This window comes from Thunnus albacares, chromosome 4 (assembly GCF_914725855.1).
Source record: "Thunnus albacares chromosome 4, fThuAlb1.1, whole genome shotgun sequence".
Taxonomy (NCBI): Eukaryota; Metazoa; Chordata; class Actinopteri; order Scombriformes; family Scombridae; genus Thunnus; species Thunnus albacares.
In genome coordinates this window covers 17,553,018-17,567,245 of record NC_058109.1, presented here as the reverse complement: position 1 = coordinate 17,567,245, position 14,228 = coordinate 17,553,018, and the positions used below count along the sequence as shown (strand labels likewise).

Genomic DNA, 14,228 nt, shown 5'->3' with positions numbered 1-14,228 from the left:
TTAAAGTGAAAGTGTTAAGAGGAATGCATGGCAATATTAAATCATATATTTATGTGAAGATGGTGTCAGCAGAAAGGCCATCATGTGAGGTCACTGGTGAGATTTTATATCATACTGTATGTAATGTTGTGAGCAAAGATGTGAAAAATGAGCGAGAGAGATGTAAAGAAATAAAGTGTAGTCAGGATGCATTTATTATACAATATGTGTTACTGGTTGTCATTTCTGTACAGTTTGAGCCTGAGTCTGAGTTAGTCAAATAAAGCAGATATCTTCCACAGTTAGTCTTTTTAGTAAAACAAATTCCCTCTTTGTGTCTCAGCAGACAGTGTTTTTCTGTTCAGCAGCAGTGGAGGGATTGTAACATAAAGAGGGAATTTGGCATTAAAAAGACAGTATAAAAGTATTCAGTCATAAACCATAAAGTATTGGAAAAAGTGAAATTCTGACCAAGTGATGGCACAAGATCAAAAGTCAGGAGATCACCAACATTCACAAAGAAAGTCTGCACCAAATTTCATGGTAATCCATCCAGTAGTTATTTTACTCTGAACCACAAACCACACATTAGGATCCATCATCTGGGAACCATTAATGTCTCTGAGATATTTCAGTCTGGGCCAAAGTTTTGGATGGACGGACATTGCCATCCTTTTAACAACCCAGCTAGTACAGGAAAAATTAAATAAGAAATACACATCGACTACTGCTGAGTACAAGACAGTGATCCAGTCACAAGGCAACAGATTTTATTTCAGCACAAAAATAAAAACACCTGGCCAACATGCATCGGAACAGTTATTTCTCACATAAGTGACATAAATATAAAATACAATAAATATTAAATACAAACGGACAGTTGAATTAAGACATGATGTAAACAAACAAACTGGCTTGAGGAAAATGCATCATGTGATCCAGAGATGAACTACAAAACATAAGAATGTGTGATTCTTTGCCCTGAGCGGAATAATAGTTCTAAATTTACAACAAAGTCTCACTGATCACAAAAAGCATAGAGAAACAATTTTAAGGATCCAGAAACACTGGCAGGAAATAGTGAGTGCTTGAAAGAAGAAGCCCTTATTCATGAAGAGCCTTAAATATTTCAGTCATTCAGTGAATACAAACCCAAGCACTCTCATATGGTCTCACATTTTGCACTTACTTTAATAATTGTTTATTATTTACTACATCTCATAATCTGCTTATGTTCAACATATAACTTTTTTTTTTTTACATGATGACAAATTATTCCTCTTTTTTTATCATACAGTACATAAGTGTTTTTAGATCTCAGTCCTTTTCTGAGTGGCTTGGAGAGTCCTCTTCAGTCGTGCAACAGGAAAAATAAAACTGCTGTGTAGCTCAGTTTCACCCCTGCGCACTTCAGTCCTCGTCGTCCATGAGTGAAATGGCATGGTCGGTCAGTGCACTTTTGATTTTGAAGGAATGCTTAGATCACACTGAGAACACGCTGAGGGAGCTGGTCTCGTCTTTCAGCCCCAGGATGCTGTAGGCTATCCTCTTCATGTGACCGGGCAACCGCACTCCAATATTCCTGATGTCTCTGAAAGGGAAAAAGAGAAATTATAGCTTTTGCTAAGAACAAAATGTGTTTAAATAAAGACAGCGCAGTGGTGCTGCGGAGGGTATGGCAGTAGAGAATGCAAGGAATGACATGGGCAGAGGCGGAGTGGAGTATTCCTGCATTCACAATTTGGATAACAAATGTTCAAGCTGAGAGCTCAATACTTTCTCTGTGTTACCACAAAATGTGGCAGGGTGCCAGATACGTCAGCGCAGAGTGGCGAAGCTGCACCTGTGCCATGTGTGCACTTACTCATGCCTCAAGGCGAGCACCTGCTCCATGGTCGTGATCCCCGCGCGGGCAAAGCTTTCGTTGTACTGGCTCATTTTGATGGACTCCAGCCACTCAGGCACCGACCTGAACATGGTGCCGTCACAGCCGCTGGTGCTGGGCAGGCGGATGGACACGCTGCGGGAAGCAAAAGGAAGATTGGATTACTCATTTTTTATGGCTACTTTATGTACACTGAGCATGTGATGATGTTTGAACAGGTGGGAGGAAGTTTTACTGTCAACATATTGCAGATGGGATAGCTGCAAAACGTTTCAATGACTTATTAACAGTCTTCTCACAGCAAATAACAAGACTAATGCTGCCCTGGTTAAAGTAAAATCTGAGAAAGACTTTAGAATTCAAATAGAGGAAAACGCAACAAGGGTTTATAAACATAAAATATGTGATTAGGATTAGTCTCTTTTAATAATGATGTTTCCTCAGTGTTTCCTCAATCTAAGCTTCATTAAAACAATGGTTTTTTTTTTAAAAAAAGCATACCGTGGATCAAAGTCAGCGATAGCTTTTAAAGACTCTGGGCTTCGGAGCAGTTTGTCCAGGATGTTGACAATGTCTGTGAAGCGAGGTCGTTTGGAGCGGTCGTGCTGCCAACACTGGAGCATGAGCTGGTAGATAGCGGAGGGGCAGTCCATCGGGGCAGGAAGCCTGAAGCCTTCATTGATTGCCTTCATGACCTGAGGAAGAGACCGGAGCAGAGTGGAGGCTGCGCTTAGATTTGAAGTATATTTATGGCTGTAGTGACAGGCAAAGGGTTTGTACAGACAATAGTCTGAAAAAAGTGCCGTGCTCATATGTTGACATTAACAACTAATTTGAAGAGGATTGTGGGAAACTGCACTTTCAATCACCAAAATCCCAGCACAGACTCTCAGAGGTAATGTTCATTAAAGTTTGACCTACAGAGGCCAAAACAATCCTTCATTTCAATCATAAAAGATGGAAAGAGGTTGTGACAGATGAAACATACCTCATGGTTGCTCATGTCCCAGTAGGGTCGTTCTCCAAACGCCATGACTTCCCACATCACGATGCCGAAGCTCCACACGTCGCTGGCTGAAGTGAACTTCCTGTATGCGATGGCCTCAGGGGCGGTCCAGCGGATGGGGATTTTACCTCCCTGACAGAAGAGAAACATTAACAAATCATATTTAATGGATGAAGGCAGTGGAGACACAAGGTGCTGAAAGACCAACAGTTTAGATTGGACACTTGGGAGTGAAAATACCGTTAACAGTCTGGCTTTGGTTACTAAAAAAAAACAAGGGTTTTTTTTTTTTTTTCCAGCTGTGAAATGTAGCTGTTGCACTTACTCTGGTTGTGTAGGTGCCTTCAGCATCATCCTCCAGCACACGAGACAGGCCGAAGTCAGACACCTTACACTCCAGGTTGCTGTTCACCAGGACGTTCCTCGCTGCCAGGTCACGGTGGACGTAGCTCATGTCTGAGAGGTATTTCATACCGGCAGCTATTCCACGTAGCATTCCCACAAGCTGGTACGGTGCAATCTCTCCATCACGGTCCTATAGAGATAATAAATAAATAAATAAATACTTCAATTTTTTAATTGTGTTGGAAATTTCAGTCAAGCACGACTTTCCTTTGTCTTTTCAGCTTTTAACTGTATGTAGGTCATTATTTAACAAAAAGGCCAAAGATTTGGTAGTTCCAAGCTCTCAAATTTGAGAATTTGCTGATTTTCCTCATCTTACATTTTAGTAAATTGAATATTTTAGGGTTTTGGACTGTTTGTTAGACAAAATAAGAGCAAGTAAACATGGATGTAAACAATGCAAGATTTCAAAGAGTGTGTGACTCTCTCATTCACAACAAAACACCTACCTTCAGATATGTGTCGAGAGCTCCGTTCTCCATGTATTCTGTCACTATCATGGCATGCTTGACTGAAAATTAAAACAAAAAAAAACTATGTTTAGTGAAAGAAAAGTATTTGAGCGGTTTGATGTTACATAAATACGTTATGACGGGCTGTTTTGGTTTCTGTCTGAAAGGCAAAGACTCACATTTGGTGACAACTCCCTCCAGGCGGATGATATTCGGGTGCGAGAACTGCCCCATAATGCTGGCCTCGCTCAAGAAGTCCTGCCTCTGCTTCTCGGAGTAGCCCGGCTTCAAGGTCTTGATCGCGACGGTCACCTCTCCTCGCCCGGGATTCTTCATCATGCCCCAAAACACTTCCCCAAACTCTCCTGATCGACAGACAGACAGCAGGAGGAAACATCAGACACTGAACCCTGAGATTTAATTAATTAATTGGGAAGCAGATGATTTTAAAAAACACTTACCGACACCAATGACCTTTTGTTTGCTGACGGCGCTGGGGTCAATTTCTGTGACAAACTTCTGGATGGCAATGTTAGGGTCCTCGTACATGTGTGGATCAACGTAAGTCTTGAGAGGCTTCAGCTGATCTAAGGAGGGAGGAAATAATGATCAGGATATTAGGCTAAATAACAACTTAACGAGCTGTTTCATCAGTAAATAATACTAAATTATTATTGCTTGTATGGACTTCTAACCTGTTGAAAAGTAGGGATCCTCAGGTCCTCCTCTGCCGCGAGAGCTCAGTCTCCTGAGAGGAAAACATGAATAATCACTATAGGACTACACAGAATACAGACTGGATTTTAGTGTAATTACAGGTCAGTGTCAGCTGAAAAAGACTGAAGCTGTATTCAATAGCAGCACTGGTTATTACAGATAAACCCTCCCTGAGCTGTCACACCAAAATATCCTTAATTTACTTGAGCTTGTGGCACATAATCACACAGTTTGCAGGTCTGTAGATAACATTTATCTGAATGACACAGGCATTGAACGGAAGGTGGATCTGAAGAGTGCTGTAACCAACCGTTTACGCAGCAGCAGGACGGCCACCACGATGAGCAGAATAACCGCTACTCCAACAACCGCTCCCATCACCATGGTGGAGTTGTTCTGGATCTGAGACTCGGCTGTGCAAATCACAGAAAAAGAAAAAAAAAGATTAATTAATCGACTCAAGTAAAAGTTACATATAGACATTTGAGAAACTATTTCATCTTCTGTAGATTTTAAGGCTGCCGGTACCTAAAGGTGACGTTTGGAACTCATGCTCCGTGCTGTAGCTGCCAGGGTTGCCTTCAGGACTCAGTGCCTGGACCCTGAACATGTAAGTAGTGTCTGGGGTGAGGTCATTAATCTGGACTGAGTTTTTCTCCAAAATCAGGACCATGTAGGTGGTTACGTCGCGCATGCCATCATCATCCTAACAGGAAAACATTAAAAGAGGGTGGATTAGAATCATTTTTATTTTAACCAGAAAAGAGCTTTTTTTTCTGATATTCTTCCAGCAGCCTCACTTTCTTTGAAGGAAAGAAACACAAAAGAAAACAAAGCACACTGTCTTACTTTTCTGCGGTACATAAGCTCATAGCGGTGATTGATGTGGGCTGGAGGTCTGCGAGACACAGCCCAGGATAGAGACAGACTGGTGGGGCTGCGATCATCCAGCTGGATAAACGTCACCTTAGGGGGATCTAACGGTTGGTGAGGGACAGAAAGCAAAATAATGGTTAGTGACTAATCATAGACTTTGGAAAGGACATTTGGAAATGAAGGCCTTTATGATTCAGATGGTCAGAGTGGATTCCTCTTTGTGTAGTAAGCCTTTCTTTTTTTACAATGTTTTTACTGATCACTACAATATGGCATGAAAAAAGGGATAGACATTTTTGTCACTCTCTTAACTCTTAACCTTTCCTCTGTAACAGCTCAACAAATACATAACATTGTTTTATCACCTTGAAAATTCATGACTTATATTAAACCATGTTTTACAGCTGTTTACGAATGATTATTACATGGTCTATATCTGTGATGGCTGCTGACAGTAGTTTTTACATCACACAACCCCTCCCAAATCCAAAGTCTATTTGTATTTCTGTCACTGGAGTTTGTTTATGACACCTCTCTGAGGAATAATTGACCCCAAACATAGCCTACTGTAAGTAATGTCAGTATATAGGATAACATACTGTACATTTCTGTGAATGGGTTTTTGGCAAACAATACTAATACATAGGTGTATATTTGTTAATCCATATAATTTACAAAACATTAAATAGTTCATTATTTGGTGTAATAACAATGTTTTTATGGTTATTTCTGTATTTTGTCATCTTAATCAAATGTAGTTTGTTCCAAAAGGAAAGGTTACCACTTCACTAGTTTTCTGAATATTGGGTTTTAATAAGGTCAGAACAAAAGAAAAAATATATTTAAAGGAACAAAAAATGGTTGATTTTGCAATTATCATAATTATTTTTACACAGACATAAAGCAGTTGGATCTGTGGGACCCTAAACAACGAGGAAGTAAGGCCAATGTCAACAAAACTCCGGCGAAAAATCAAAGCAAAAATAAAAAGCTTTAAATATGACCAAGCTCACCAGTATAGTCCAGAGCAGTGGTGATGGTAGTGGTGGGCCTCTCAGTGTTGTGCTGGGACACGCCACTGTGGGCCTCCACAGTGAACGTGTAGTTAAGATGAGAATCCAGATCACCGACTACAACCGTGGTGTCCTGCAGGTCTGTAGGACCTGGCTCGAATCGAACCTTCTCACCACAGGGGACGCACGAGGCCCCGTCGCAGAGCTCGCACACCACGCTATAGGTAAGGTCGCTACGGCCCCCGGTCACCAACGGTTCACTCCAGGACAGCTGTAGCTTGCCCTCTGCTGACAGGGTGGTGGAGGTCAAGTCACGAGGGGCACTGGGTGGAGCTTAAGGAGGAAGTGGACAACACAGAGGAGTTAGCCCAAACTTCTAAACGGCCTCTACTAAGTTGAAAGTTGACTTTGTTGGTAGTATGATGTAATATGGACAGTGAGTGGGGGTCTTACCAGAGCAAGCTGCTGTAAGAGGGTCTAATGGGGAGCGGAAGAAACCCTCCTCGCACTGACATTCAGTAGCGCCAGCTGCGGAGGGCTTGGTGTTATCAGGACAAACCTGACATAACTCAGTCGATACAGATGACTTGAAGAAGCCTGGTTTGCATGCTGTGCGAGAGAAGAAGTCTGTTAGCTTCAGTATGACATGTACTGTATGAATAAGCCTGACTAACACAGGAAGGAATGATTGATCAAAAAGCAAACAATGAAGCTGTCTCTGTAATACCAGCTCCTTCCACCCGACAGGAAGCGTTTGTTGTGTGCAACCTATAATCACTGAGTCTTTGTATCCAGAGGAATGAAAAGGGATTTCCCTGACGATCTGCCTCCACTCGCCTTTTTCGCCTGGAGGCCTAATCTCAGGTCACACTGCTAGTGTCAACCGGATGACAGCAGAGCATTAAATCCATCAGGTGATCTGATCTTCCTTTCCCCTGTGAACTCTCAGCTCAAGCCCTCTGGCAGATAATATTTATGTTTTTGCCAAAGGAAATGGCACCTTGGACACTGGTGGGGTATTGCAATGGACATATCAGCTCACAGATAAACAGCCTTCCAGGCCATGTGAGGTTAATGAACATGCAGACTGGACAGAAACCAGGACACAAGAGCTGCAAGTTAGTCTGAGACTGATGTTTCCTCCCTTTCTTCCTTCCTTCCTTCCTTCCGCTAACCCCTGACACCGGTCACAAATTACAAAATGGAAGGTTGAATAGTTAAAGGACAAGAAAATCAGGAAGAGGAAAAGCTGCTGGAGGCGAGTGTGGTTTTCAGTGTGTTTATGGAAACAGATGCACATACTTTCTGGGGCCTCCGAGCACAGTAAAAAACTTTTAAAAGAACAGATCTTGCGAAAGATCTCCTTCTCTGCTTTCATTCTGCTGTCTCCCGAGGGAGCAGCCTTTCATGTGGCCCCTGTGCTGGTGGCTGAGAGAAAAGGTCGAGTGAACCCTGGATTGAAGATGTGGTCGCGTTACTTCGCCACCAAGGCAGAAGGACCTTTGCACTCCAAGTACTGCCGTGGTGGAGGAGAAGGAGCAGGTTGAGTTTGAGTAGGAGGGATAAAGATGAATAGATGGACTGATGGGGGATGGGGCCAAAGGTCTGCAGCACCAACAGAAGTTCTCTCTGGGGAGTCACTTGGTGGGCGTGGGGGTGTAGCTGAGGGTCTTTTCGCATAAGAAAAGGGGGCCAACCCATTTCATCTTGAGCTGAAGCAGCAGGACCTCTGTCACGTACCAAAGAAACTCCAGCCCTATTCATCTATTGTCTCTGAGATTGGACAGAGTGGTGCCATAAATATGTTGCATTACTCATTACAGCTCGCAAGCGGCGGCATGTGTGCAATGCTTGAATAAAAACATTGTGAATGCAAACTTTGGTAAATAATGAATCTCATCTTTTAGCAAAGATTTTAGCTTCAGGTTTACTTTTGTAAACTAACAATTTGAATTGTAATCCTAAACTTTTATTCATTTAACAAACTTTTATGTTCACTTCTTGATAGAAATTTAATTGTCCCACACTCCCTTTAACTACAGCACACATGTGAAAAGGACTTATGCTACGCACCGGTGCATCTGTTAATTGAATCTGTTTTCTGCTCTTTGTGTCGGCCCATTGTTCTAATGAGTGGGAACATGGATTAGGGAGCTCGTTGCGTGTGTTAACAACCGGATGAAAGAGCAAAGAGAGGCAAAGCGGGGCATGTCATTGGCTAACAGCTGTCCTGTTGCTCTACTAATCCTCTTGACTAAATTACACTCCACACCTAACTAAGCAGCCACGAAACTAACCACCCTCATGCGCCAACTGTCGACTCACTCCCCACCCAACCAAGGACAACCTGCTTATTTGTGTCAGTCAGCATTCCTCTTCATCTCCCTTACTTCCTTTTCCCATAACAGTTGAGCTCTTCAGTGGAATCCACATGCAGGCCATGAGCTTCTAAGGATATCACTTTAATAAACCTAAAAACTGGAATGATTGGCTGTTGGTATTTCTGACATTAGTGAGTTGTCTGGAACAAACTACAACATTGTGTTCTTACTTATATAATAAAAGATGTTTCCTGCGTCCTATTGATCAGGTCATCCTCCAGACTTTGGAATCAGGGTTTTTCCCCGTCATAAATATTTCCTGTCTTCCTCTCCACAGCTCCATGCCAACTTCCGTTTCAGGTGCTCAGCTCGAATCCGCCAGCGGTCAAGAACCTCAAAGACTAAAACATTCCTCCGCCTTGACTTCCTCCCCGCCTTTCTCACTTATCCTGCCTTCCTTTTTTACAACCTCGCTACTAGTTTCACTCTTTGAAGCGCAGTGCTTTGTCATTATCTATCATCGGTATGAGTGTTCTCTTAACTTGTAGAAATAGTTTCCAACAAGAGCCGAAACTCTGCCAGTTAAGGTGACTCGCACCCAACAGGAGTCATAAACCACAGAATGACTGAGAGTCTAACCTCTGATAGGTGTGTCAACCCCATCCCTGTAATCTGTGGTTACTGTTGCCTTGGCAACTGGTGCAAACAAATACTTGTGAGAAGAAGACACACAGGCACAGGTAGTCATCCTGACACATTCACACGTCCCTTCCTTTAGTCAATCTGTGCTGTAGGTGACGCAAGGGTGAAAGAATTCCTTTCAGAAAATCCCCGCACCATACTGTGCCCTTCCTCCCTCCTTCCTCCTCTCTCTGTACCCTCTGTCCTCCCACGTTTCCTCCAGACAGTTCAACACACCACACCCCAGAAATGCCAAAGACAGACCAGCCTGCACACAAACATTAAGCGCACATACAGTATGAACACCACAGCTATGTCATTTACTGTACACACTTTTTTTTTTATTGACTTCGTATATGTACTCACAGGTCTTCCTTAAGGGCGCCACATAGCTCAAAGTTTTTACATAGTTAACCTCATTCTGGGTGTCACGCACATAAATAAACAAAGGCACAGTGTGTTTCCAAATTCCCCATAATTTCAAAATTAGATGTGTTTTTGTTTATGCAAAACTATATATCTATAAATATCTGAATTGTTGAATGTAAAATGCTCTAACCTTTAAAGTGCACCGTTATTGCATGTTTATCAAAAGGCGACGTTGGAAAGGTACTGTGAATTTAAAATTAGGAAGCTAAGTATTTTTATGCTTTCATTTCTACTGAATTGTTGGACGGTGATGTTTGAGTCATAATGAATTTGATTGGTTTTTGATGTGGTTTTGATAGTTTTCCAGTGTGAACAAACAACATACTCAAAGTCCACTTAGAAGTAGGATGTATTATGAAACTGGTTTCATTTTGTACTGTACTCTTATCACCTACAGCTATCAACTTATCTATAAAACAGTGCCGCAGCTAAGCCCCATTCCTGAGTCCTGAGAGAAAAGAAAGAATGTGCTATCGGCAAACAGGTGAAGAGACGATGATGCATTGATGGGAGACTTTCCAAATCTACTCAGAGGTTTTCATCTGTGCCTCATGGAGCAATCCATGGTTGCCTCAATGTCTAAACAAAACAAACAGGTTTAGACATCTGCCCATTTTTCCTTTCTTTCCCATGGCCAATTCTGCTGTACTCAACCTACTTCAAGACAGATATGAAGTGTTTTTATCTCAGGTTTCCAAACAAACCAGACATAATTAACATTCCTCTGAACTCATTCCTCACACCTTGCCAAAGTAGTGGTCGGAGGTGTTTCATTCACTGTAACTCACACAGCGACACAAACATGTCTCAGTTGAGTGCGTGGCATGCTCATGGCAGTGCTTACCTTGGCAGGAGTCCCCGGTGATTTCGTAGCCTGCGAGACACTGGCACTGGCCTACAGGCACCACCCATTCACCCTCAGCTGTGCAGTAGATGCGTGGGGTGGCCTGACTGATGGCATTCTCTACACAGGCTCCCTCCACCTCTTTGAGAGTATCTGCCACCGTCTCCGGGAAGGCCGCCAAGCTCTGCACTGTGGACGGACATGTCTTGTAGTACACTCTGACTGAGAGCAGGGCCACACACGCGCCCATGTCCTGAAAAGCCAGGTAGAAGCCTTTTCTTGACAGAGGCCCCACAGTCCTTGTCTCTGTGTTGACCTTCAACACGCGGCCCCGTGTGACCTCATCAGGAGCGATGGTAGCCACCTTGCGGAACTGCCCTTTACGGAAATTGGTTCCCACGTCGGCATCAGCCTCTGAGATGAAAAGGTTGAAGGTTTCTTTGCAGGACACGGAAGTGCCATCGAAGGTGTTGCAGTCTCGCACGACAAAACGGAGCTCTACAGAGACCCGTGTTGTCCCTGGGTGCCCCTGAATGAATGTTGTCCGTAACCAGTTATCCTGTTCAGAAGAGTCTATGCTACATACACTGTAGGTATAGAAAAGAGAGCCGTTCACCACCGTCTGGACTATCTCCCACTGAAACAGAAAAAGATAAAGAGAGAGACGAGAAGGATCAATTTGAGGGGCAAAAGTCACTGTTACAAGCTACAATAATGAAAGGAGAAATTAGGGATATAAGTATAGAGTTCAGAGGCTTTGTTCTTGCCATGAACCAGTTTTATTGATGAGACACCTCTTCTCTCAAGCTGACTAAGAAGCTCATAAAGCGCAGAAGTGAGCTGGAGCTTTTTTTCCACACATTATAGGATTATTGGCCTGAGCATGTGCTGCGCTTGCGACGTGTGTGGTTTCCCACTGACACACAAGGGTCCATGTGTGTGTGAGAGAGACAGACATAAATCCAGCAAATACTACGGTAGAACACCAACTAACATTTATGGCAGTTAGATGAGCTTTATAAGCACAGTGCAAAGGCACATGGCAGCAGAATTGGCAGCAATTAAAGAGTTTTTAAGAGGGAGAAGCAATGACTAGTAGAAAGATTAAAAGCCTCCATTTAACATTAAAATTTAACACCTCATATGTTAGCGGTGCTGGTGTGTTTCAGGGAGTAAATCAAAGGTTGAATGTACATAACTTTAACTGTTGTAAGAAAAGACAGATGAAATAAATTAGGCAAATTTTAAAACGCAACCTCCACTATTTCAAAAAGTGAAATTGGTGCCATTATATTAAATTAGCGCTTTATGAAGCATAGCAGGTCATTTTATTCTATGGTTTTCATAGTTACACATGTTAGATCTTCTATATTACTTTCTAATTGTTATTCTATTGTCTACTACTACTGCACTTAGAAAATGAACTGTTCAAATATGTTTCCTGAGCTCAAGACCACATATTGCAAATAGTCATCCCCAGTACAAATTAAATACACTTTACACATGAGCATGTTTGTCAAGAAAAAAAGCACATTTTTGATAGACAAGGGAAATCCTATCCGATGAAATAAGAATCCTCAGATCTTTTGAGAACAGTCACACAAGAAACGAAGCCCACACAGTGGAAGTGGCCATGTCCTGTTGCTTTTTTTAGATGGAAAACCACTGAACTATAGATAGAGGGATGGTTCTCCACACATGGACCAGCCTTTCTATGTCTTTTTACAATGTTTTACTCTTAACATGTCTTCTCACAACCGTACAGATCGTCTCGCTCGCTGTTATCTCTCAGTTCAAAGAGGAAACACGAGAAAAACAATCAACAGTTGTTGAGTTTTATGGTTTAGTGCTGGAATGAAAATCTACTATGATTGTGTAAAATGCACTTAAGTACTGTAAATTTAAATGTCTGGTGAACCTTGACATTTTAATGGAACTCATAAGGTCTACATGAAAGGGTAGCAAGAGCATTGCCAAACCTCATCTAGCTGCCACTCATTCCTCTCTCCCTTTTTTTAGTAGACCGAATAAGAGGAAAGAGGCCTCTGTTATTGTTACCAAACAGCGTTCAAATTCTCACATCAACTATTCTTCAGCTGCCTTTTATTCAATTGTTTTCTCGCACAGAGAGAGGCAGTTTCAAGTCCTGAACCTGAAGCCTTAAAAATGCCTGTTAAGGTATAAATACTCACTCCGTTCTCATTTGGCAACGTCAACCACCCCAACTCTCCTCCTGAAGCTTTCATATCCAGCAATACTTCTACAGGGAAAAACACAAAAACATATGAGTTATAACAAGCACAGAAGCAACTAATGACACTTGATGCATCAAACGCAAGTACTTTATATAATGTAATAAACATTAACCTATTAAATGATGTCAATATGTGTATATAAAAGGCCAATAAACTGTCTGACTAATTTTACAGCCCTAATATCCCTTTGGTACAGGCACTGGAATATATACATTATATTTGTTTATTAGGCTGTAAAATAATTATAAATGACTATGTTTTGACTGTACAATAAACTCTTCTGCTTTGATCTCAGGGGCCAACAGTTTTATGGGGGGCGCATGCCATGCTTTGACATTTTAATCAAGCATGTCGGTCTGATTCAAGACTTCATTGACCGTGTCCTTCAGGTCCAGGGTACAGGACAAATAATGTCTGAGAAAGGCGTGGGCAGTTAAATTGCCATGACGAGAGAAATACATGAATCAGCACCACAAATGAAAGAAGTCCGACATGTCTGGGCATCTTACAGGTGGCCCTTATTAGCCCTGTGGTTGACAAAAGCCAGTGATTACAAATAAATAATTCATTTAAAAAGCCTAATATATATTAAAACCTGATAATCTGAGATTTTTGATGATTCAAATCATCAAATCTAAATAGTTTAGTTCAAATTATAAAGGGACACATTAAAAAAAAAAAGCACTATACCAGCTTCTTTTCTTATGTGATATTGAAAAACAACATAACAAACAACATGATTTTAAAACTTTGTTGGATTTTAACTTGACAAAGTCAGAAAACAAACATAGCAGCAAAAGTAAAACTTTAAGCAGGCTATCAAATTCCAACTTCCTGACTCATGAGGTGTGGTAAACCTTTCTATTTATGTTTAAAAGGTACTTACGTTCTTTCGACTGGAGGCTGATAAATATGTAGTTAATAAATAAAAAGAAGAAGAAGTTGACCCGACGGAACTCCATGATTCCACACAACTTTTTTTGTTTGTTTGTTTGTGTCGTGGTTTCGTATCCCAAATTCTCTGCGCTCCTCCGCCCCACCGACTCCAAAGACTTTACTAACCGGCTGAGTGAGTGAGCACGAGCCCACAGCCCATTGAACAGCTGGCGTCATCGCCCCGCCCCCCCCCCCCCCCCCCCCCTTTGGAATGCGGAAGATCTCCAAATATGGTAACCATGGGGGCGGGGCCAGAACTGTGTGACCGCACCTGTTTCATTGAGAAAGATGTTGGCTTTTATTTACTGCACTGTCATTTCTCTTGGTTTGTTTGATTGATTTAAAGAAATCAACTTTCATATTGTATCACATATCATACATGTTTATAGTAAGTCCTGGCTAACGTATGTTAGACTGAATGCAAATTGA

General features: G+C 41.9%; 1 protein-coding gene across 1 annotated transcript; it reads right to left on the bottom strand.

The window, feature by feature from the left end:
- Nucleotides 1-714: 714 nt before the first annotated feature.
- epha2a (eph receptor A2 a) lies at nt 715-13,921 on the bottom strand. The gene is made up of 17 exons (XM_044347737.1): nt 13,750-13,921; nt 12,801-12,868; nt 10,609-11,245; nt 6,787-6,942; nt 6,334-6,666; nt 5,294-5,421; nt 4,973-5,150; nt 4,755-4,857; nt 4,423-4,475; nt 4,189-4,314; nt 3,907-4,092; nt 3,725-3,786; nt 3,196-3,405; nt 2,853-3,002; nt 2,366-2,559; nt 1,844-1,999; nt 715-1,570 (listed from the first exon to the last, which is right to left on the bottom strand). The coding sequence occupies exons 1-17, from the start codon at nt 13,823-13,825 to the stop codon at nt 1,462-1,464; spliced, it is 2,925 nt and encodes a 974-aa protein (XP_044203672.1). The 5' UTR covers nt 13,826-13,921; the 3' UTR covers nt 715-1,461.
- Nucleotides 13,922-14,228: the final 307 nt, after the last annotated feature.